Source organism: Heptranchias perlo, chromosome 20 (assembly GCF_035084215.1).
Source record: "Heptranchias perlo isolate sHepPer1 chromosome 20, sHepPer1.hap1, whole genome shotgun sequence".
Lineage (NCBI taxonomy): Eukaryota > Metazoa > Chordata > Chondrichthyes > Hexanchiformes > Hexanchidae > Heptranchias > Heptranchias perlo.
The window spans coordinates 50,652,711-50,678,347 of NC_090344.1; the positions used below are offsets into that span (position 1 = coordinate 50,652,711).

At 43.0% G+C, this 25,637-nt stretch overlaps 1 protein-coding gene across 6 annotated transcripts; it reads right to left on the reverse strand.

Moving 5' to 3' along the window:
* Positions 1 to 402: 402 nt before the first annotated feature.
* LOC137335859 (LIM domain-binding protein 1-like) lies at positions 403 to 25,459 on the reverse strand. 6 transcript variants are annotated; one of them, XM_068001346.1, is made up of 11 exons: positions 25,415 to 25,459; positions 21,613 to 21,712; positions 19,624 to 19,668; positions 18,981 to 19,056; positions 17,624 to 17,726; positions 17,006 to 17,178; positions 16,161 to 16,283; positions 15,092 to 15,175; positions 13,568 to 13,691; positions 12,087 to 12,238; positions 3,503 to 5,573 (listed from the first exon to the last, which is right to left on the reverse strand). In XM_068001346.1, the coding sequence occupies exons 2-11, from the start codon at positions 21,630 to 21,632 to the stop codon at positions 5,352 to 5,354; spliced, it is 1,122 nt and encodes a 373-aa protein (XP_067857447.1). In that variant the 5' UTR covers positions 21,633 to 21,712; positions 25,415 to 25,459; the 3' UTR covers positions 3,503 to 5,351. The 6 variants fall into 6 exon arrangements, with proteins under 6 accessions (XP_067857446.1, XP_067857447.1, XP_067857442.1 ...); XM_068001345.1 differs by lacking the exons at positions 3,503 to 5,573; positions 25,415 to 25,459 and adding an exon at positions 403 to 3,493 and having other exon boundaries at positions 12,093 to 12,238; positions 21,613 to 21,707; XM_068001341.1 differs by lacking the exon at positions 25,415 to 25,459 and having other exon boundaries at positions 12,093 to 12,238; positions 21,613 to 21,707.
* Between the last annotated feature and the right edge of the window lie 178 nt (positions 25,460 to 25,637).

Consider the following 25,637-nt stretch of genomic DNA (forward strand, 5'->3'; position numbering starts at 1 on the left):
GCAGGGAAGAGGGGAGGAAATGGGAATCAGTGATGAGAGTTTAAAAGGAAAAGTGGATAAATATCTGAAGCAAAGATACAGAACTGTGGAGCAGTTTAGTAGCACTAGCCTTGCATTGCTCCAGCAAAGAGCTGGTACAGGCATGATGGGCTAAATGGCCTTCTTTGGTGCTGTAAACATCTGTGGTACGATGTCCTTTATCACCATTCTCCTGTTTTAAAGACAGCAGCATGGCACTCAAGGTTCTGGTGGTTCACATAGCTGAAAGTGAGCCATGCTGTCCTTCTGTCTCAGTCACAGATCTGAACCACAAGTGGCCCACACTGAAGGAGGTAGAAGCAAAGACCTGGAGGGTTAAATAGAGGCAAACAGAAATAAAAATAAAGAATTGTCAGACACATATAGCTGAGAAAAGTTTTTATTCAAATAGTTTAACAATTTGTAATGGGTCAAACCAACAAGAACCCGAGGTTTTAGTCTGTAGTGATCTGGTACAAAAGGATGTAACATTTTTTACATGTTCAGAAAAGTAAAAGTAGGCCAATATCATCACCTCCATCTCTTGCCCAGCATAAAAACAACTTTACAAACTCCTGCCACTTATGCAAGTGCTGACAGGTCAAAAGTCACCCAGGATTTCACAGCTTATTTAAAAAAAAAACAGAAAAATATACACATTATGGATCAAACTTTAAACGAACAAGAGACAGTAGAGCCAGGACCAAGGGGCTTTCTTTAATCCTGGACTTCATTTCCATGACAGCTGTTATCCTTTCATCAGCACCCTATCTAAAGTGTGATTGGAATTATGATTGGGGCAGCCGTATCCATGGTACAGCACTCTGGGGTCAAAGCAAGACCTGGTAAAGTATCAACACTTTTCCTGTTTGAAATGAGTATATGCCTCCCACCCCTTCTATCTCCCATCCCCAAGGGCTGAAACATAACTAATACCTGCGCACTGATCACCTTAATGAGGCGGGAACACTGCCATACCTGGGCACCCACCACTCTGTAGCATATTTGGAAACATAGCTACATATGGGCACTCTCCACCTTTCAGTGAGGGCAACATCAAGGGTCAACGGGTTAAAAATGACTTTTGTCATGTAACGTTTAATCAGAGAACAGTTTAGTAGACAGCACTGTACCCCTATCGTAGCAGTAATCATGCGCAGATTTAGCAGAAAGCACTGTACTCTTATGTAAACCATAATGTAAGTTACTGGTTTAGTACCATAAGTATTAAGCATGGGTTTACCAGACGATATACGATGACAGTAATGATGGTTGCAGGAGTAGGGGGTAGTCATGTTAAGTGTGAATATCAGGTGGTTACAGGCTTCCTACCAATATGTAAACACACAAGTTCCTATCACTAATGCACTGACACAACTGAGCTGAAAGTTTACACTGAAGTCCCTAGCACTGGACACAATGCAAATGAATTGCTGTACTTTAATCTGGTATGCTGCTCACCAATCTTATTGAAACTCACGAGATTGATGGGATCCATCCTGGCAGATATTTGGTAAAACGATTACACCCAGCATAAATAAAATGCTCAATTCTGACAATTACAAAAATGCAGTTTGATTTCAGAGGAAAAAGGTAGTTCCAGCAGTTTAAGTTATTCAGATGTTTTGCAATGGTCGAGCCAACTGTTAATGTTGTTTCAAGTTCTCTTACTCCTTGCTCTGGACATTGTATAATCTAGACTCATTCAATTCATTACTCTTCCTACAGATAATAAAAGCTGAAATATGGGTCCTGCAGCACTAGAATGGTTTTACCTGTTTATCTCATCGACAAAAGGCTGTGAAATAAGGAATAAATCTCAGACTGTGAGACACAGAAGCATACAAACTATACAATGAACTTAATTTGCTTTCTAATCGTTTTCTTCCAACACCTAAAACCTATATACCTTAATTTGTTTAAAGAGAAAAAAATGCAGCACTATTATTCTTCACACCGAGACTCACTCTCAAAGCTCCTTACATGACACAAAGATCTCACCCCAGGGGTAGTAACCCAAACCAACACATCAGTGACAACTTGCTGAAAAGACTTTGGGTACAGCTGCTAATGTACTGAAGATACTTAGGTGCACTGAATGTCCTGAACAGACATGAGATACTATTGGCCACTAAGGTCCTAGGTAAATCAGTCTGACTGGCAACATGCTGAACAGATGCTGGGTGTACCCATCCATCTGCTGCAGATAATCGGGCATGTCTTGTCAAACATCTGGGTACATTTATTGGACAACAGCAATTACACTCATGACAGTGCCCACATCAAACAATACAATAATGATCTGAGATTTCATTCGAAGCTGCACAATAAGTGCTACAATGTGTTTACACGTGGGAGTCCAATCTGATCCCAAACTATGAAGGCTAGCACAAATTAAGTCATTGACAAAATCAAAGAAAAACACAAGAAACTGTGTACAGAGAATTTTCATGACTGCTACCATGTGCAGAGAGAAACTGCTGCAGACCTTTTCCCATCTCCCGGTACACACAAGAAAAGCTCCAGTAATAACACAGCTCAGGTGTGGGATGTGCAGAAGGTTTGAAATTTCCAACCTGGTTTCACACTGGCTGACTGATTGAAGTGGCACTTCCTTTATCAGAATATTTGAAATCCTCTTGCAGATATTTTTTTCTTCATTTATTTTTTTTCGAGGAAACTTGCCTTCCTTTAAACAAACTCAGAGCGCTTCAAATCTTCAACATCGAGAAAGAATTCTGAAGAAGGATCCGCACCCAGAATGTTAATTTGTCTGTTCCCTCCACAGCTGCCGGCTGACTCTGTGTTTCCAGCATTTTCTGTTTATATTTTACAAGAAGAATTGCGTCCAATTTCAGCAAAATTAACAGAAGCAGGTGCTCCACCTGGTTCCAAACTTTGTGTCTCAGCATGGCGGCAGGAACCTTCTGCACAGCTCAACAAACACAACACTGTACAGTCAGCACTATCTAACCCTACACATCACTCCAGTATCCATTCCGTCACTTAGTGTACATGGTTCAGTTAGTGACATATTAACAGTAACGGGACAGACACTCACTCCGTGCATTTCCCTTCTCCACTTGTATTCATTTACTTTTCCGATTTCTCCCTTGTAATCAGACATAACTGCATTTCAAATTTTCTTTTAATGAATAATTTTTTTTGCCGAAATCTCCAATTACAACCCATGTGACAGGAAACAGGACAATGGTTGTTACAGATGTGCATTGTGCTTGCACTTCAAGGCACCATGCTGTGGACTGACCGGATACAGTTCAGCATCCACAATCCTCCATGTAGCGAGTTCCGGATCTCAGCCTAGCAGTGCGAGGGAGACGGTGAGTGGAAGCCAACTGGATTACCCTGAACCGTTCTCACACACCTCTGAGCTGCCGGTCAACAGTGCAATTGACGGAGGCCTGGGATAGGGATCTGTCCTCTCAGCCTAAGAATGGTGCATGGCATGGAGGATCTAAACAGATGGGAGAAATAAAAAATTAAAAACGAAAAATTGATCATGAAGGTAATCACTCCTTTAAATTCATTGTCTCAGCACTTTAGTAAGTTCTGGAATTCCTGCAAATCCCATCAAATTCCAGAACCTGCATATCTGCTGGGATGATGGGCAGGGGAGGAGGCATAGAAGGGAGTGAGCCTTCTACTGTGACAAATCTATACTCCAGCTTTGTTTTTCAAGCAGGACAAAGTGACGCTGGAAATGTCTGCTTGGCAGATAATGTTCTGGTCAGAGTTTATTTCCAACTATTTAAAAACTTGGCAGAATTTAAAAAGCAATTGTTAATTACAAGTTTTGCAATGTTTGACAATGGGGATTAAAAACAATTTCAATTAAAATAAACTGCACAATGCAAAAATCAATTCATCACCACTTCACATTTACAGTGTTGCATATCACACACCACCACAGAACAGAAATTTCAGTTGATAGCAGGGCAAAAATAAGTGCATTAAATCAGAACTGCAGGTAGACTAAAGCCAAAACCCCACTACAACTGTTAAAAACTTGGCCAGGTCCTATTCCATACAGCAATCCCTAACATCAGATCTACTTTACCTGGTTAAATGTAGTAAGGAAAGCCTAGTGCTCCTTTTAACGTTAAACTCTCTGGGAAGAAAATCTTTGTATTTTAGTTCTCAATGGGGTGGGGGAAAGGACCATTGGTTCTGAACAGTCTCCTGGTACTGGCTTCTTTGGATGATGCATTTTAAAGCTAAGCTCAAAGCTCCGTATTAGCTGTTACAAAGAGGTGGGGAATATCAGCTTGGTGCTTTCAGATTTTGAAAAAAAAAATAGAAATTTAACCCATTTAATATGGCAATGATTTTTGTTTTATCATGACTGGTTATATTACTAATGATCATCCATAAAAACTAGTATTGTACATAAAAAAAATATTAATTCTACCAGTTTTTCTGACTTTGTGCAATCAAAAGATTTTTTTTAAAAAAAGGTTCCAAGCACACATTCAGTACCACTGCCAGCTTGTAGTCTTCTGTACAAGCAAAATGAGGGGTGGAGGAAAGCACTTCATAAGTAAGGATTGATAAAAGTCCATTTATTCAGTCCATTGAGCTCAGCCCAATTCATGACTATACTTCAACACACTTAAGCTAAGGTCCCCTTTTAAGCAGCTCGCAGAGATCCCTGAATGAGCCCCATTGCAACAATCAGGGAGGCGACAATTTGATCTCAAATCTCCTGCTAAGGAGGTCAACATGCTACTGAACCATCAGAGCTGCTGATTGGGCTAATCATTTTCCTTCTAATTTTCCTCCCTTTCCTCTCATCTTTCCATAGTGCTGACTTTAGCTGAGGTATAGTTCCACAGACATCCGCCACGGTCTGATTCTTCACCCAAGTGGGATTCTTCATGTGTGAGCCTGGGTAGTGACTTCCAGCTAACTGTTCAAACATGGAGCCAAGCCTGATCCTGTCCTCATGCAACGTTCACACATATGCACTTTCAGCAGGAGTCATTAGATAGCCATCAGGAGCAGGAACCCTGACTGATTTTCACATCCTTAGCCCACAGAAGCACAAGAGTAACTGTAACATCCTCACTCAGAATAGATTGGGTACTGAAGCTAGGACCTCCTAGTCCGTACGGTTCAGTATCACATGGTATATTTATCCTCAAATAGGCTGCAGTTTCATCTAAAAAGTTAATACACTTACTTTTTGCCCTGGATCACTGTTCAAGAAGCATTTTGTTCACAACTGAATACCTGTTTGTGCCACGAGAGGTTTAAACCTTCGACTGCGTCAGTCCCTGCAATTCTTAAATTGTTATTAAAGCTCTCAAGTACCATTACTGAGACGTGGGGTTATCAGACTTGCTCTCCTGGCTTGATGGCGGTTTACTGTTCCAAGGACTGCTATTCCCCAAGGCTGGCAAGTTACGGAAGTCGTCCTCGTCATCGATACCATTGGCTGCATCATATTGGCCGTTCTCTAACCGCGTGATTAGGCGCTCATCCTCGTCACCGAACTCCCCACCCATTAGTGCTGGCTCACCCACAACCATAACGTCCTACAATAAGTAGGTCGCATCGATTAAACCACAGCAAAGACAGTAGAAAAGAATTTTTCCGTTTCCTCACACTTCAACTCAGCACTGGTTAATGCATTTTCCTTGAATATTACCCAGTGATTCTGTACATCTGGCTGGAATGGGAGGACCAGAGCCAGAGTTTCTGCCTCAGTTTGGTTCTATTTCTACAGGGACAAATTGAAGTCCGACTGATTTTTGTTGTTAAATGCCTAAATTAGTAGCATGCAGTTTTTAAATATACCAATCAGCTACTCCATAGTGTTTTCAGTGCCTGAGTTAACTAACCCTGAAAAGGGCTGAAGACGGTTTAATTTGCACCAATTTAATTTCAAATTTACCTCTGCGCCCGCTTCATTCAGAGGGAAAGTGCTGCGAGGAGCTATTGTATGGGAGGCTAAGCAGCTCTAGCAGTAGATCACCAGACTCCAGGCAGAGGGCCATAGTTTGCATCACAGGCGTGACCGATGATCACACTCGCCTCTCCTCCACAGTCAGGTTTACGACTGTGCTGCTAGTAGAGCACTTTACGATGGCAACAGCTCTGACAGGGAGGAAAGTTTGGGAAGACAAATCTCATAACAAATCCGACACAAGTGTGCAGCACAGATTTTGCCACTTGCTTTGCTGATGGAGGCAACATGGGATTAAGTTTGAGCAACTGGAAACCCTACAGAGAAGAAAGTCAAAGAATATGTGGTCAAATGTAAAAGATTCTGCCAATGGGCAGTTTAATGAACTGCTAACATTTCCATTTACTTGTCAATGTCCTTAACTTTGTACTCATATTAGTGAAGTGACAATGTTATGCTAGAATGAGACACACGACCATTTAGGAACTGGTGCATTGAGATGAGAACTTGGTATTTTGAAGTTAAAACTCAGTTTACAAAAATTTACGAATATTCACATCAGGTAAGATTGGGAAGCAGGCATGATTGCAGCCCACACTGCCTTCGATATACAAGAGCATACGGTGGGCGAGATTACAGTCCATGCCACCTACAGGCAGCAAGACTGTGAATTAGTCACAGTTCTTGTCTACACTGTCCAGAGTTGCAAAAGTGGCCATGATTCCTGTCCACGTTCGCTGACCTACTTTAGTATGCAGTGGGTATAATTCGTGTCTACCCCGCCTATGGCAAGAATGGGCAGTGGGGGCAAGGTTCCTCTTTCTAATGCCTATAACAGACAACAGCTCAGAACGGACACAATTCTTGTCCACATCATCTACAGCAGACAAGAGCATGCAATGGGCACGATTCCAGTCCATTCCCTCTTCACTAGCAGGATTGTCCTTCTTTGCTCCAGTGCCAGGCCTACAGTGCTTACGCAATGGTGAAGCATCTGTTGGTTTTCACCCTTACAGAGACCACATGTGCCCTACCTTCCTCTTTTTGTTCCTTTGGTATCTGAATCTTGGTGCATGTACTGGGTTTTACGTCCATGAGACCATGGGAATGGAAAACAATCTTGTTCACCAATGATGTTTTACTTTTCATTTCCAACCCACTTTGGCAGACAGTGAGCAGTTTAATGTTCTGTCAGGGTTTAAAGTGGCTCAGGCATTTCACTCCCCAAACTTAAAAGCTATTTTCAGACAGGAGGCAATATATTGGCTTTAAACAGCTTGGACCCCAGGTCTCTCATAGCTTGCAGTCCTTGGCTAAACCCAAATATCCTCCTTCCCCATTCAACTAAAAAAGGATATGACCCGAAAGATCATGCTGTCATTGTTATTTGCTGGGCATTGTTAGTGTTCTTAGTATTCTATTCAATGTTTGCAAATTCTCCCCATTCAATTACACAGGGTATTTTCAGGGAGTCAGATCCAGAATATTATTCTTGTTCTGTGGCTAATATATCTTAAGGACCTGCAGCTTTTCAACATAGAAGAGCACTGATGTTATTAAAATGCCTTTTCTAATAATGAGCAGCTCCGATCTGTTTCATAAGTAAATGGATCTAACTGCAGCCAAGCTTTCTTTCCTGTTGATTATTGGTGCCCCACATTTACTGCAGTTGTTGATCTGTATCACTCTGTGTTGATATAACCCTTTTGGTCCATCAATATTTCTGATTGTCCCTTCCTTGTTGAGGGCAGGACAGGACAGGACAAAGGTTTAAATCTCTAAACAAAATTACCCATCAGGTATTATGACTCAATTTGGGATGCTTGTGCACACAAAGTGACCCAGATCAACATGCAAAACTTGAATAAACTCGTCAAATGATGGACAACCCCTCTCCCCATATTGCAGCAACTTTTCTGGATGTCTGTTTCGGGTGTGGTGGGGGACAGGTTTAAGAGGTTAGTATCTTGCGCCCATCATAGCAGCATGCTGGCAATTCCTCTAAAACGTGACCATCTTCTTTACACTCACACTGTTCAATGTGCATTTGTTAAATTAATTTGTGTATGGTGGTGGGGGGGGGGGGCGGCGAGGGGGCTGTCTCGTTTGGGCTTGGGGTGTCAGTGATCTGACCATTATCCCTAAACTGACAGGACTCTTTTATAAAACTCAACTCTGCTTCCTTTGGGCAAGGTTATGTCAGTGACTGATTTGTACTCCCGTACCTGGTCTTCCTCTGAGGGAGCACTGTGCGGCTACTTATGCTCATGGGTGTGGTGGAAGTTTCCCCTGATTATACTATGTAAAGTCAAACAGGTATAAATCTCAACAGCTGTAAAAAGCCACATCGTACATAATGTTTGATGATTGTCCATTGTGAAGTAAAAAGTTTTTAAAAAGCAAAGCGTTACTGTTTAGGATGTGCTCACTGCACTAATTCCTGTCCAAATATGACTTGAAAACTATACAACCTCAATCTTGTACAAAATTTATAGAGTACAGATATTTTGTTTCTTTCCTTGCCCTAACTTCTAACATTTTTTGAAACGCTACATAACCTGAGCTAGTACAGTTTATTGTTGAAATCAGACAAGACAAAATCTGACGTTAGAATAACCCAGGCCTCAAAATTACTACTGAACAACCAATTATAACATTTCTCAATTTTAAAGGGGTTTATTACAAAAGAAAAGAACATTAGCATTAAAAGTCTGATCTTCAAAGTGCAGAGTTAAAAGTTGGTGGGTTTTCCAGACCGTTTATATTGTTCTTCACAATCTTTCTGTCCCATTACCAAACCAGGCAGGGATAGAATCAAAGGCTGGTTTGATTCAAGGAATAGGACTCGTCAGATTAGATTCTGGGAAATCCTAATAGTATTAATATGTTGTTTCTTTTAAATAGGTTTAAGCCCCTCGATATCTAAGACACGGAGGATTAGACGAAAACCAATCTTCTGAGTTTTCAAAGCAGTCCGCCTCCTCCCCAGCTGCCGAGACCCACTTATTGTCTAATAACGTTCTACTTTGGCCTAGACAGGGTGTGGGGGCAGGGTTATAATCCCAAACCCTTTTAGCCCAGCAAGTTACTCTCAGGTTGAACCTGCAAGAGAAGAGGGCACTCTTAATCAAAAGTTCGTCTTGCCAAACTCATTCTCTACTTACTCGCCACATGCAAATTTTCAGCAGAGATTTTTTTGGATTTTTTTTTTAAAAAGATGAATTCTACTAGAATTTTAAAAAAAATGTCATATCAGATCTAACAAAAAAATGCAGAAACCTGCTGTGTTCTTTAGCAGAGCATCAGTGTAATTAGCTACGTTTCCACACGCCCTGCAGTGAAGTCCTAAACATGACCACACCTCAATCAATCAATCCAAAAGCATTGTGGCCAACATTCCACGGGATGCAGAATATACTGCAGAACCAATATGGGGGGAGGGTCTTTATCAATAAAACTTATTCTCCAATGCATGGTACACTGAACAATTTTCATTACTACCATATCAACCTCAGTACCGAAGAGTAAGTATTAATTACTCAAGAGGTTGAGCTGCAGTGCACTGTTGATCCAAAGTAGAGGCAGTGGCATTACTGTTACTTGAAAAACTAATTCTTTCTCAGTGATAAAATTACCATTTATTGGTAGTCAATTTTATCGAAGCCTTCAGTCGTACAAACAGTGCTTTTCTCATCAGGTTTTGGAAGAGGAAGAGGTTGGAAATTCTTCTCTCATGACACAAGAAACAAAAGTTACCGATCTTAATCCACAGATGAACTATAAAGCAGTAACTAGTCAACGATCCATTAACCTCATTGCAAGCTGAGTGTGCGAGCAGCACTGCCACCCAAATCAGAGTCTGGGACTCACTAACTTCCCTCTAAACTGAGCTACCACCAGTAAGACAGCAGCCACTGCTCTGAATATTCAGCCTACCTATCACCCTCACACTGGGTCAAACCATCAAATTAATTTAACTGGTCTTCACAAAATGGGGACCACAAAACTATAACCATTTTCAAACTTTAGTACACACCTCCAATATCACCTCATATATCCAGATATGAAAGAGATCCCCCACAGGGGCTGTGCTTCAAGACATGAAAAAACATCACTGGGACAATTCAGATTGAAGAGGGAGATTGCGACTGAGGTTCAATATGGCAATATGAAGTGGCGGTTCAGCACTGCTTTAAGGGAAATCTCAGCAAGTACTTGAGATTTTCAGTAAGGGTGAAAATCTCAGACTGTGTGCATCCATAATTCAAGAATCTCAAGATGTAAAGAACACAGCAGGTCAGTACTGCACTGAAAACAGACACCTCCACAAACCCTACTCCCCACACCCTAAAACAGTCAGGGTTAGAACTACAGTCAAATCAACTGCATCACAGAGAGGAAAGCGTTAGAGTGAAAGGTAAAGAGTAATAAAAGAGCTCACTGACAGCCTCAAAAGGACAGCTGCCCTCTACAATCACAAACAGTTTGATGTACTCAAGATGGCAACTACATCCAAAGCACAATAAGCAGTTTGCTGAATATAATGGCCATCAGAAAGCATCTAAAAGGTGTCAAAATATTTTCTTGATAGACTATTGGCCAGTTAGATTCCCCATTCTTTCATCTAAGAATGGGAATACAGACAGAAAGAGCTCAAACTCCAACCCCACGCACGAACCCAGCAGACCCGTTTACACAGCACTCACACTACATTTGCAGGACTCATTTCCTGCTTTTGAACTCAACTCCAAAAGTTTTCGAAGTTTGTTACTTATTTTCCAAAGGGAATTGGTTACTGAGTTAGGGTTGGATTTCTAGGGAGAAGATTTAAGGTTACAGTACCATAGGTTTTAACTGGAATATAAAAACACTCTTTATTCATCTGGATGTTTTATCACTGTGGTTAGTCTCAATGGTTTCTCCAGCAGATTCTTTGCTGGCTTTCCTGTCTTGACCATCTAAGCTGATCTAAAACACCAGGGTGTCCTTGCTGAGCTCCATGCACCCAGGAAATTAACCAAGATCCTCAACCTCACTTCAAAAAACAAATCACTCCGTGGCCTAGCCCCATCCCCATTTCAAAGATCTTCCCTAATTGCACATCTCACTCACGCCCTCCCCTCCTGCGACACCAGCTTATTCCTCATTCCCACAATCGGTGGTTCTTCCTTCAGCCACTGGAACGCCCTCGCCCACCACCTTCATCTTGTTCTCTGCCTTCCAAAAAAGTTTACGTCCCTTCTTTTTGATTATACCTTCACACCCCCTGAATCTATTTTTCCCCTTTCTTTATTGCAGTGTTTAGCGCTCTGTGACATCTATGCTTGAGGAGTGCGATAGAAATGGAAGTTGTTTATGCTGTTCAGACATTTATTTCCATAAGCATTGTCGTAAGGTCCTCAAAAAGTAAAAGTATTAACAATATTAGATCAAGGTGTGCCTGAGAGGAGGCCACAGATTGCTGGGTTAATATTTATATAGAGGACACGTATGGAGCAGCATTACTGGCAAAATAACATCTCTTGTGCCCCACCTGTCACTGACAGTCCAAATCCACTGCTCCTGCCCATTAAGCACATCTGGGTCCATTGGGCCAATCAACTTTTATTATTGTGGGTAACATTGGTGCAGCATCATCGGTGAGATGTTGACAGTAGCCAGTGTTAAGACAATGGATTGTTCTGTTTTCTAATCCCAGTTGTCATGGGCAGTCGGCGGCCACTATTCCTGCTCCCACTCTGTTGTGGATGATGCCATTTATGAGGATGCTCCTTTGGTAGTTCTCCCCTTAGTATGGGAGAAGTGTCAACTGGAGCGCGCTTTATAGCAGGACCACTTTTATTTATCTGGACCGCAATTAACTGCGGGTAAAACTAGTCCGCTGGACATGCACTTCCTTGCCACTATCAAAAGAAAATATGAGAGGAAAATTCCCTCAATCTAGTCAAAGGCATAAAGCATTAGATGACCTCCAGTGAGAAATGAACACCATTCCTATGATCCAATAGATATGATTACTTGTAGACTGCCCCGATTGGGAACTTCAGGCTCTCCCAAAGTCTGTGTAAAGAGGCCAGCTGGTTTCGCAATGTTAGTGACAGTCAAAGACAGTGATTAAATCAATATAGAGAAGGATGCTTACAGGTACCTGAGTTGCCAGACTGAAGCCTGTGGCAGGGCTAGTCTTTTTCTTATTGCCCCCACTGCTGTTACTGGCTGGCCCTGCACTGGACGTGTTGCCTCCAGACTGTTTCCTCTTTCGCCGCTTGGCTGTTGGAGGTCTGACAGGTTCAGCTGTGTGAAAATAAGATGAAAGTAAAGCTGAACAATAACTTTGGAAACTGTAAATTGCAACAGACATCGGTCCCTCTATGTTCTCACAAAGTGTTTAAATATGGAAGCACATCACACAGGTATACTCCGGCTTCGTCCCAGCAGCCGTTCTTCACGCGTGAGCTTGAAAAATCAGAAGTGACTGACTAAGCCCTCACTTGGAGTGCAAAATTCTTCTCAACAACAATGCTCACTTTTCCCCATAATTAATGACTCACTAATGAAATTAGGGGAACAAAGTTTTGAAGCAAGATTTCTAAAAATGCTATTTCATTAGTAGGTCATGAATTCGCGATGAACAGACGTTCTCCCTTTTTTTTGTTAAAATAGGAATTTTAAGTCCTGGTGTTCATATGTGCCCACTTTCAGCAAAAGGGTCAGAGATGATTAGAAGTAAAAACCCTCCCCATTTCCAACAGGTGCCACCTTACCTTGCCTGGCCTGTACTGTACCATGTATGGTCTGTGTTGTCCTGGGTCATACAGAGCTGAGTCTGGCCCGTGTTGTAGTATGTAACATAGCCCTGGGTCTGGCCCGTGTTGTAGTATGTAACATAGCCCTGGGTCTGGCCCATGTTGTAGTATGTAACATAGCCCTGGGTCTGGCCCGTGTTGTAGTATGTAACATAGCCCTGGGTCTGGCCCGTGTTGTAGTATGTTACATAGCCCTGGGTCTGGCCCGTGTTGTAGTATGTAACATAGCCCTGGGTCTGGCCCGTGTTGTAGTATGTTACATAGCCCTGGGTCTGGCCCATGTTGTAGTATGTAACATAGCCCTGGGTCTGGCCCGTGTTGTAGTATGTAACATAGCCCTGAGTCTGGCCCGTGTTGTAGTATGTTACATAGCCCTGAGTCTGGCCCATGTTGTAGTATGTAACATAGCCCTGGGTCTGGCCCGTGTTGTAGTATGTAACATAGCCCTGGGTCTGGCCCGTGTTGTAGTATGTTACATAGCCCTGGGTCTGGCCCGTGTTGAAGTATGTAACATAGCCCTGGGTCTGGCCCGTGTTGTAGTATGTTACATAGCCCTGAGTCTGGCCCATGTTGTAGTATGTAACATAGCCCTGAGTCTGGCCCATGTTGTAGTATGTAACATAGCCCTGGGTCTGGCCTGTGTTGCAGTAGGACACAGTATGGTTTTCAGGGTTGGACTCTACTGTGCTTTCAGCTGTAATATGGTTGGAAATGTTATTGATCTCTGGCACTTCAGGAGAATAAAAGCTCCTTTTTGCAGATTATCCCGCCTATCAGCTGCATCTTACAGACCATCTCTGTACCCGCAGCCTCTTACCGGGAGGAGCCACCATCCGCTGCCACTTCTGAAACAGGCAGGTCTTCAGACAGTCTCGAGGGCTCAGGTTATAGGTTTTGTGTCTTGACATCAGTTCCTGCATTGGTTCCAAAATGACACAAAGCTAGTTTGAGGGAAAGGAAAAAAAAGAAATCACACAAATCAGCCCAAGATTCAGGTTTTTAGGTCCAAGTGTTTGAACGGTTAACCTGTCTGATCCTTGAACTCAGAAATGTGCCCTAAATAATCCTTAGCTGCAGCTTTTATTGTTTCACTCCAATTTCATCACATATTGCACTCATGTCAGGGAAATATTTTTTGCACACTGGAATGGACAGGTCTGGAAAGATTACTGTAATCCCTCTGGGTGGTCCCAAGATTTGAAAGATCCAATACAATACTCTGGTCATATATCCCTCAATCATCTCACTGCCAAAAAATTATCCAACTCCCTCTTGAATATGTTCACTCCTTTGTTCTAAGTACTCCTTTTTATACAAGAAAATTCTCTTCCCAGGTATTTTTTTGCCACCAACGGAAACCCTCAAGCAATGTCCTCCCTCAGAGGCCACTGTGATTATAATAACAGGGGATGTCCCAGAATGGTTCCATTGTAACGAGCAGACGGTGTTATCAGACTTGAATGAGGATTACTGTGTAGCATTCCCAGCCCATAGCATGCCCAGAGTGGGGTGAGTGCAGTGTTCAGGCCAGTTGGAAGTCACAAATCCACTATTTGCAGTGGAGCCACTTCAGTGCAAATGGAATTGCTCGCTCCACCTGACATTACCAGAGCAGTCTGTCAGGGAGAGAGACTCTAATCGAGAGATCTTCACAGCAACGATAAAATTGACATTTAAAAAAAATGAAACAGTCTAGTAAGGAAATTAATAATATTCTATGCAAAAAAGGGAGAGGCCTTTGCATAAAAGGTACTGCCCCTTGATTTTCCTTAACCTTCAATCTTATGTTTAGCACATTGCTCCACCCAACCCCAATGCTCTCTTCTCTAGCCCTGGGTCTGGCCCGTGTTGCAGTTCTTTGTTCTATTTTCTATTTTCTTTCTTTACTTCAGTCCCCAACCATGGCTTATTCTGTAATCAGAACAAAAGACAGGCAATTGAGCTGTTTCCCAGTTATTGACCGCCAAACCTGAACTAGGCACCAGAAGGCGTGCCACTACAGGACCAAAATAATGAATGAGTTTATGCCAGTGCTGAAGAAGTCATTTTCAGGCACTCTCAGGTTCGGTAGAGCACAGTTAGATGCAGAGTAAAGCTCCCTCGATGCTGTCCCATCAAAGACTGTCAGATTAGATACAGTATGGCTAGATACAGGGAATAACTGCCTTTTCATTGACTTTTCAAAAGAATAACAGCTGTCCTTAAAGCCACACAATATTATCAATTTAGTTAATGCCAGTTTTGTACCAACTCAATACAAAAAAAAAGAGAAGAGTGCTCAAACAAGGTGGATTCATCTTTATTTACAGACTTGGGTTCCCTGTGCAGACATCATACTTACTCTGAGGTAGTTAAGGGTGAAGTTTGTGAGGCCAGAGCGGGTGATACTGTTGGATAACTGCTCCAACATTGGAGGATCCTGGGCCTAAAAAAAAGTAAAAAGGACTAAGGAATGGGTTTTGTAGGGACATAAAATCATTAACTGTGCTACTCAGTAATACTGCAAATAAATACTAGCTACATAGAAAAATATGTTCCTACTTTCATCCCTCAAAATGCTTTTTCAGTACCGTCAAGCTCATCAAATCCTTCATAAAACAGGCCAACTTTATAATTACAAGCAATGTCCAAGTCTGACATGCTTTTATTACATTTAGTCATGCTCTGTTCAAGTACGCAAAGATGAATTAATTCATCTTACACAAACAACAATATTGTGCAGGGAGATCAGAATAATATAATATGTTGATTGTAACAATAACACACGGCGTTGCTTTCCCTCTGTCTATTCGAAGAGATGGATTTGTATGGGACTTTGGGAGCCTGTGTACTTCAATGATTGCTCAAACCTCAACCCATAGTCCAGTACCTCTGTACAGGTTTCACCAAGCACCCAGCCCACACTCCTATGTGGAAGTGTTGAACCACCTCTCACACACTCATATCTCTGATCACCTGGCAGTCATTTTGTGAGTGGAACATGCCTGTATTTTGCCTCCTGGTTTGCAACCAGCTAATTGGCAACAGACGCCATTACCAATTTGCTAGACGATGTATTTCATCCTACAAGATAGCAAAAATTCACAAAAGAAAAAGGTAAAGGATAATATATATAAACTTTTGCAGCTTAGAAAGAACACAAATTAAACAGAACTTATGTATTTAGGGAGTTTTTCCTGGTGCCCAGAAATTCAATTGCTGCCAATTACAAAAGAACAAACCGCGTTACAATGCCAGAATTCGACCTTTTATGCAGTGAGTACGGGGGTCGGGGTCGGGGAGCCATATCCTTGCTGGTCAGTCACTAAAAGCTTCAAGGCCTGCATTCAGGACATCTGTTCACGCATCGATATGTGGCTGAGAGAGAATAATCAGTTGTGATCACTTTTAAAGAAAAATCAGATACTCACATGTGTTGCAAGGATACTGCGTGAGAGCAGCTCGCGATTTTGTCTGATATTAAAATGCCAATTCTTTATACGCATCAGATCATCGAAAGTGAACTCCAGGTAGAGACGGCCTTCTGTACATACCTGAGACAACAAACAAGTACAAGCTGAATAATCTCTCCTGTCTTTATTTTACTGATGCTTTGTTTTTTGAGTTTCCTCTCTTTTGCCTCCTAAATTTCAAATATGCCATTTACACACTGATCTCCCACCCTACTTCCTTGCTGTGTTGAAATAAAGACTGGGGCTCTTTTCTCTACGAAAGAGAAGACCGAGGGGTGACCTGATAGCGGTCTTTAAGATTATGGAAGGGTTCGATAGGGTATATGTACAGAAGATGTTTTCACTTGCAGGGGAGACCAGACTAGGGACCATAAATATAAGAAGGTCACTAACGAATCCAATAGGGAATTCAGGAGAAACTTCTTCACCCAGAGAGTGGTAAGAATGTGGAACTTGCTACCACAAGGAGTAGTTGAGGCAACTTGCATAGATGCATTTAAGGGGAAGCTAGATCAACACATGAGGGAGAAAAGAATAGAAGGATATATTGATAGGGTTAGATGAAGAAGGTGGGAGCGAGGAGGCTCACCTGGAGCATAAACACCGGCATGGACCTGTTGGGCCGAATGGCCTGCTTCTGTGCCGTACATTCTTTGAAGGCCAAAGAGCAAAAATTCATGAGAAAAAAGCAAGAAAAATGCCTGCTCTACTGGTTTTTGGTTCAACTGCTAGTTGACAGAGACTAGCAGGAAATCAAAGCGTCTACATCCAATCTACAATTCACTACACGGGATATTTCCTACCTTGGTGAAGATGGGCTTGCTATGCAGTGTGATCATGCTGCACAGATCACAGTCCAGTATCACCAAATTGCCGTGGAACGATTCCTTTGAGTGTTTCAGGTTAAAATAAAGATCCGTTGCTCCGCCATCAAAGATACTACGGAAATACCGAGGGATTAGGGTCCGGCCAATTGCTTTGTAGAAATAGAAAAAAACACATTAAATTTCAAAACTTTGACAAGAGTTTTATAATACAATTGAACTTTAAACATCTAAGCATTTTGTAGAGTGTAGATTATTCCATCTGCTAAAGGAATAAAATTACTCCTCTGACTTTAGTAAATAACTCAGAAGAGGGAGTTTTACTGTGTTAATATGTACAATTTACTGATGTACCAAATTGGGTACACAGGATATTTATGTACCATACTGGGCACGAGACTATCTCTCCACATTACCCTGCAAAGTTTATTAGTGTCCCCTCTAAGTTATTATTTTTTGTCGCTCAAAAAGAATGGCAGAGTCTTTCTTGGCCTATTACTTCAGCACATGTTTTTATAACTAATGAAAGTTGTTGTACGAGCGCTGCAGTTGGTTTGAAACGTGCGTAGACTGTGATGGGGAACAGTACCAACTCACTGTATCTCTTTGGTCCATCTTCCAGGCAGCAAGCCACAGTTAACACTGCATCATCTTCAAAAAATTCAGTGGTGAAAGCGTCCCACCAAAGATTGTCACACTCCTGAGAGAAAAATCAAATTGACAAAAGAGTCACAAGACAATGTGCTCGCCAGAGAATAAAACCCTCAACACCGGCTGAACTATGGAGCCCAATAATAAGTTAATCTTCATCTAATGAAGTAAAACACAATAAAGACACAGAGAGACAGCGAGGCATGCGGAGTGTTTTCACCTCATCTACAATGACAGTCAGAATCAGCGCGCAATTGAATTCTGTCGGCATCTCCGTTGCAGTATTTGTCTTGGTTCCAAATAAAATCTTACACTCACATGCTGCATTTTGTGCATCAGATGTTGTACTGTGTGCATGCGTGTATAACAAAATGTTCAACCATCCCATTCCCTATTGCCCTTACGTTGGTACTTCTCAAGTTATGGAAGCTATCTCCCAAACTATCCATCACCCTACAAGCTACTACAGTAGTGATGCTACAATTGGCTTCAGTGTGCCCAGGTTTGGGGAGCGGGAGTGGGCAGCCTGTGTATGTTTGATTGTGGACTTTAGATAAGGGTACAATCAGGCTCTGTACATGATGCCTACACTTATTGTCTATGCTAGCAACTGAATAAGGCCACTAGGGGGAGGCAGCAGAAAGCGACAGCCATTAAGGAACCATACCTTCAGGAAGAGAGGGGAGGCGAGAATATCGAACAAAAAATAAAACAAAATTTATAGCTTAACCCATAATTGCCACCACATCCACAAACTGTAAGCAGCCGGCTATCCCAATAGCTCAGCAGGTTTCTAGTGAGTAGCTGAAATATACAAACAAAAAGGGCCTCATGTTTGGTCCCTGGTCTGTACTGAGTTAACTCATCTGATGACGCAACAGGCTTCATCCCTGGGTTTCAAGCAGGGGGAAAAGAAAAATCAGTTAGGGTCTCCAATCTTGATCACTACTCAGTTTGCACCCCTCACAGCCTGGCGACACTAAATGACAATGCTCACCTCTGAATATGGGTAAGGTGCTGAAGGGGAAAATGTCCATTGTGGAACTATGCCCCAGAAAAAAAGTTAATGCCTTCAGGAGAGGCCCATTCTCTATTGCCCTTATCAACCAGAAGATGCTGGTTAAATCATGCAATCTCGACAATTTCAGTATCCCACTTCTCCAGATGTTCACTTTGATATTTACAACATTGCATTCAGCAGAAAACAATGTTCCAGCTCTAAGCTCGTGATTACTCTAGGAGTGAAGTTCTGAAACTATCTATACTTTAAACTCTGTTGACTAATCGGCCTGAAATTACCCACCTCTGTCCAGTTCTGGAGACGTTTGTTGAGCTCATAGATCCTGTACTCAGGCTGTGACATATAAGGCGTGTGTCTTCTGAAATTGCAGGAATACATTAGTAATCAAATTAAACGAGGCAATCGGATCAGTGGCACATCCCCAGAATATGTGACATCCACTACAGAAACATATCTGCTGTTGAACACGGTCACTTACAACTACAGAATTATAGCAACAGCTTGATAATGGTCTCAACACTATAATCTACTGTAAAACCAGCTGTGCATTTGGCATTTCTGTATGATCTGGAAACCAATGGTAAGATTTTTACATTAGTATCACCAATACGCCAAGATACACACTATTTACAGTAAATACACAACTGAGGTGCTTATACAGACGCTACAGAGATGGCCTATAACCATCAGTTAGTTCACCAGCAAAGGGATCAGCTTCCTCTGGAAATCATCGACTGTTCTCCCAGAATTGCATTTGAAACATTTTATTGGTAGGTGCAAAAGCATAGATTGTAAAATTCTTATAATTATCATAAAAAGGTTATTGTTGAGGCCAGCAATATAGACAGCATGTAACTAATTGAAAGGTCCCGTCTACAGGAGATACAATAAAGACACCAAAACAACAGAACCAAAAACTCCTTACCCAATAGTGGGCTCCGGATACGTGGGAGGATAAGACGGGGTCGGACTACAAATGAAGATGAAAGCGGTGATGTTAATTTCTGCTACGCTCAATATCAATCCTTTGTACAGTATTTTTCATTTAAAGCTAACATTCTCTGCTCTCCCTGGCTCGTGCAATACTACAATACTGAGAACAGGTGGGCATCCCTCTCTTATGAGCTGTGACTGTGCTGGTCTGAACTGGCCGTTCGGAGGTGCCTGGGACACCTCAGGGATGACTATGGGAAAGGACATGGCTTCCTCGTGGATACTTCCCCACAGTCATCTGCAACTCCATAGTTTGGTAGATTAAAGTTGCAAACCTATGAATGTTACCACACACTGGCACCTCAATGCTCCGTGCCACTCTTGCAATGCTTTTTATCCCAATGTTCAATGTAAAGAAGAAACAGTAACCAAGGGACACGAAGGATGCACTATAAATGCGTGTAATAAGGGGAAAAATCTCAGTGACAGAAACTGGCCATCAAAAATTCAACACTAAGCTCTGATTACACAGCATTTCATCTTTGTTTATGAATTAAAAACCCCGTTTTCTATTCACACATGCTACCTCCAAATTCTACACTGCCCTCTTATGGTGGCATGGGATCTGGAAGGGTCTGGCCCACAGTTGCAATCTACATACTGATGATCCAACTGAATTTTCTCAACTGGTAGAAGGAGGGTGTCTCAAAATTCCTCTCCCAGGTGCAGCGCTAAGCTGAGAACCAAATATTAAGAGTGGACCAGAATTCAAACATCATTCATAGCATGTATTCCAGACCCTCTAAACAGAATCCAAATATTTTGCTATTGCAGTTGCTAAGTAACTCCGGGCTTGGATACCTTACAACACACCAGAATAACCACCAATTCATCAAATTCAGTAATCAGCACAAGTGTAAACCACACACAAACTGAGTTTTAACTGTTAATCTGTAATGAACACCAGAGTAAATGTTCTACATGATCAGAAGCCTGTACAGATTGTGACTACAGGGACTGCCAAGCATAGAAAACTTTGTATCCCAAGTCACACCGTATTACACAATTTTTAGATACAGTAAGTGACCAGTATGAAATCCTGCTGCTCAATGTCTCATCCTTAAATGATTTCAACACACTCATTGCAATCACATCATTCAACCATCATGGTACAAATCAAATACAGTCCCACATCCAGCATTCGCCCATCACAACACGCATTCAGTCCAGCCCATAAGCAGCCAGCTCGCCGCACAATCTGTTCAACAAATCTGCTCAAGTGCAACACTCACTCCATCCTGATATGACAGACTTGTTCTCCTCAACAGTCCCAATTCAACTAACGTGCAACAAAAACACAGCTGCTCCCATTAAAAAGAAGCCTTCCCTAACCCATATCACAGCCTGGCATCTAACTCAGCAACTCAAATCAGGGAAGCACAAAACATTAATTCACACTTTTCTGCAACATATAGTTTCCAAAGAAGATTTCGTATTACCCTTCCTGGTCTAAACATAGGAACAGGAGGCCAGTCAGGCCCTCGAAGAAACACCAAAAAGTGTCAGCTGCAGTTAGACCCTAATTTTTCACCTGTGACTTGCAATCTCACTTCAAAAAGAGGATGCGTTTGTGCAACAACTGAACATTGTTTTGCAAACATCTCTGGGTCACATGGTATAACAATATATGGTACTCTTTGCTTTTATGTCTGGGCAATAGAACCCATTCAGAGGGCTGAGCAACTCCTTCCAAAGGTGCTGATCATCCAAAGATCCTGGGCTTGAATCCCAACCTTGACTGAAATGCACACTGCTTCAGTTTACAGCTAAGTTTCACTAGCTTGCGTTAGAAGCTATATAGTATTCTTCTGGAAGACACGCCATCTAAGGGGGCTTAGGTGCCTTTAATAGGGAAAAAGCAGAAGGAAACTAGATTATAATGCAGCAACGGAATGCGCCTCTGCACGAGCAGTATACCCACCCGAGGTCTCGGTCCAGCATGGCTCCCTCAGTCTCAGGAATGCACTTGAGGTTAGAATAATACTGAAATGTATTCAGTCTGGATACCTTAAGTAGGTAATCTGCAACAAGACAGAGAAATAAACTATTAGGCAAACTGCAAGAATTCACTCACTGATTCAACCATCATACATATTCTCTAACCTCTATCTGACAAGGCAACAGGATTTCCAAAGATTCATCAACGGGAATGCTGTCCTCAATTTATGACCTGTGCATTGCCATGACAACAGCATCACTACCCCTTGCAGTCCCATGATAACACCATTCTCAATTTCCAACCTCTGTACAATCCTAGGGAAACAATGATCTTAACCTCTGTACTTCCCACAGGAACTAGTATTCCCAATCTTAGACTTTCAGGTAACCACCATTCTCTATCTCCCACCAGCATCCCATGGTGCCTACCTCACCCTCACCTACAAACATACAAAAGAAGATGAGACCAGCTGATACATTAGGCCTATCCCAATGAGACATAGTGCATTCTACGCTTTCAACCCAGACCAGTTAGGAAGGCGAATGGTATGTTGGCCTTCATTGCAAGAGGATTTGAGTACAGGACCAGGGATGTCTTACTGCAGTTATACAGGACCTTTGAGAGACCACATCTGGAGTATTGTGAGCAGTTTTGGTCTCCTTATCTGAGGAAGGATGTCCTTGCCATGGAGGGAGTGCAACGAAGGTTTACCAGACTGATTCCTGGGATGACAGGACTGACGTATGAGGAGAGATTGGGTCGACTAGGCCTGTATTCACTAGAGTTTAGAAGAATGAGAGGTGATCTCATCGAAACATATAAAATTCTAATAGACTAGACAGACTAGATGCAGGGAGGATGGTCCTGATGGCTGGGGAGTCCAGAACCAGGGGTCACAGTCTCAGGATACGGGGAATGCCATTTAGAACCGAGATGAGGAGAAATTTCTTCACTCGGAGGGTGGTGAACCTGTGGAATTCTCTACCACAGAAGGCAGTTGAGGCCAAGTGCTAAAGGGATTAAGGGATAGGGGGAAAAAGCGGGAACAGGGTACTGAGTTGGACGATCAGCCATGATCATTTTGAATGGCGGAGCGGGCCCGAAGGGCCGAATGGCCTACTCTTGCTCCTATTTTCTATGTTTCTATGTTTCAGTCATGCAGACTACTGGGAGGCAAAAAGAGCAGATAAGTTCAAGATCCAGGGTTGCTCATGTATAACATGCTTGCCTCAAACAGAGAAGTTTTTCAGTTCTTGGTTAGACCACTAAATGCAGCAGTCCTGCTCATGGTGTTCCCATGATGGTGTTAATAAGAGAATTTGGGGGCTTTTGACTCAGTGACGATGAAGGAACAGAAGTTTACATGCAAGCCAGGATGATGTGCGACTTGGAAGTGATGGCTTTTCCATGATCTTGCTGCTCTTGTTCTCCCAGGTGATAGAGGTCAGGGCGGCTGGGAGGTGCCGTTGAAGTAAGTTTGGTGAGTTGCTGCAGGGCATCCAATAGACAGTACATACTGCAGCCACAGTACATCAGCTATGGATGGGATGGGATGGATATGGCGTTTAGTGGCAGGGACACCAATCAAGTAGACTGCCTTGAATGTTGGTGCAGTACCCATCCAAGCAAGTAGTGAGTACTTCATCACATTGCTGCATTGAGCCTTGTAAATGGCAGAGAGGCTTTGAAGGGTGACTTATTGCAGAGTACCCTGCTCTCATTGTCATGGTGTGACATGGCTGGTCTAGTTAAGCTTCTGCTTAATGGTGACTCCCAGCATGTTGATGGTGGGGCACACAGCAGTGCAGTTCAGGTACCACTGAAGTTCAGGGGAGGTGGTTGGGCTTTTTCTTGTCACAGGTGGTCACTGCCTGGCACTTAAGTGGCACGAATATTACCTACCACTGGTCAGCTCAAGCCTGGATGTTATCCAAGACCTGCTGCAGGCTGGCATGGGCAGCTTCCTTATCAGAGGAGTTGTGAATGGAGTGGAACACTGTAAAATCATCAGCGAATAATCGCACGCCTGACCTCTTGACAGATGAAGATGAAGCAGTTGAAGATGGCTGGGCCTAGGACATTGCCCTGAGGAACTCCTACAGCGATGTCCTGGGGCTATGACGATTGGCCTTTGACAACCACAACTTTCTCCCTTGTGTCAGGTATGACTCCACGCACTGGAGGGTTTTCCCTTTGTTTTTCTAGGGCTCCTCAATGTCATACTTAGTCAAGTGCTGCTTTGATGTTGAGGGCAGTTATTCTGACATCTTTTCCGCATTCAGCTCTTGTGTCCAAGTCACAATCAAGGCTGTCACGAGGTCTAGAGCCAAGTGGTTCTGGTGGAATCCGAAATGAAGGTTGGCGAGGTTATCGGTGAGTAAGAAGTAATCTTCTTTAAGTAACCAAGTAATCAATCCTCAGGATAAAAGTAATCCCTTTTTTCAACACAATGACATTCACTGCTTCCCTTCAGTAGGTAACTATGTTCCATTATTATCCCCTGACCAGCCAGGGATCTGATCCCAATACTTTGCCAATGCCATCGCTTACCAAAGCAGCTGACAGATTTGTATCTCTATTGGTTCAGAAATACCTCCCAAACTGAGCACCATTCCAACAAAGCATCCACAATCAAAGCCCATGCGGGAGGGGGAAGCACCTCTCTGGAGCATAGCATCACTGACCCTCAGGCCGTGGGCTGAGGTGAGAGAGGCACTCTAATCTCCTCTCTACTGCTTCCCCCTTTCACACACTTACTGCGTTCTTTCCGTCAATCTCATTTGTTCCCACAGGTTTCCTACTCCTCCTTGCCTCACATTTTCTCCAGTCACTGTATCTCTCAGATTATTTCTAGTCCTCTCTCCCCAATTCCCTCAGGTCGTTCTCAGCTTCTCTCTTCCACCACCCCTCTCCCATTACTCCCTCAATTTATTCCAGGTCTCTCTCCCCACACCGTTCCCTCGATTTATTCCCAGTCTCTCTCCTCCCATTCCCTCGGGTCATTCCTGGTCTTTCTCTCTCTCTCTCCCCATTCCCTCGGGTCATTCCTCGTCTCTCTCTCTCTCCCTATTCCCTCGAGTCATTCCTGGTCTCTCTCCCCCAGTTTCATCAGGTTATTCCTGGTCCCTTGGGATATTCCAGGTCTCTCTCCTCTCGTTCCCTTGGGTTATTCTTGGTCTTTCTCTCTCTTTCTCTCTCCTGCCACCACCCCCCAGTTCCATCAGGTTATTCCTGGTTTCCCTCAGGTTATTCCCCGTTTTCCGTGGGTTATTACTGTTTCTCTCAGATTATTCGCAGTTTCCATCAGATTATTCCCAGTTTTCCCCAGGTTATTCCCGGGTTTCTACAGAATATTTCCGGTTTCCCTCTGATTATTCCCTGTTTTCCATGGGATATTCCCGTTCTCCCTCAGATTATTCATGGTATTCTGCGGGTTATTCCCAGTTTCCCTCAGATTATTCCCGGTTTTCCGCGCGATATTCCCAGTTTCCCTCAGATTATTCCCGGTTTTCCATGGGTTATTCCCCGTTTCCCTCAGATTATTCCCGGTTTTCTGCGCGATATTCCCGGTTTCCCTCAGATTATTCCCGGTTTTCCACGGGTTATTCCCGGTTTATTCCCAGTTTCCCTCAGATTATTCCCGGTTTTCCACGGTTTATTCCCAGTTTCCCTCAGATTATTCCCGGTTTTCCACGGTTTATTCCCAGTTTCCCTCAGATTATTCCCGGTTTTCCACGGTTTATTCCCAGTTTCCCTCAGATTATTCCCGGTTTTCCGCACTCACCGCTCGATCCTCCCGAACTCGACGCCAGACCAACATCCGCCGGAAGTGAGGAGCCCGTGTCTGCCGTGCGCGCGCGCGCGCGCTCCCGGCCTGACTGCGCGCTCCCGGGCTGAGCGAGGACGAGCTTCGATGTGGGCGCGCATCTGTTAATCTTCGCTAAATCGGTGCCCCCCCAAAAAAAAATTGACCGCCACCGACAGGCGTGAACGCGCGCGCGCGCCTC

Coding starts and splice junctions, on each gene's coding strand:
- LOC137335859 (XM_068001346.1), bottom strand. CDS start 21,632: ATGCTGGACCGAGACCTCGG. Junction 15,176..16,160: donor GCAGTATCCTTGCAACACAT/GTGAGTATCTGA, acceptor ACTTTTTTTTAG/GCCCAGGATCCTCCAATGTT. Junction 12,239..13,567: donor GCGGATGGTGGCTCCTCCCG/GTAAGAGGCTGC, acceptor ATTTTCACACAG/CTGAACCTGTCAGACCTCCA.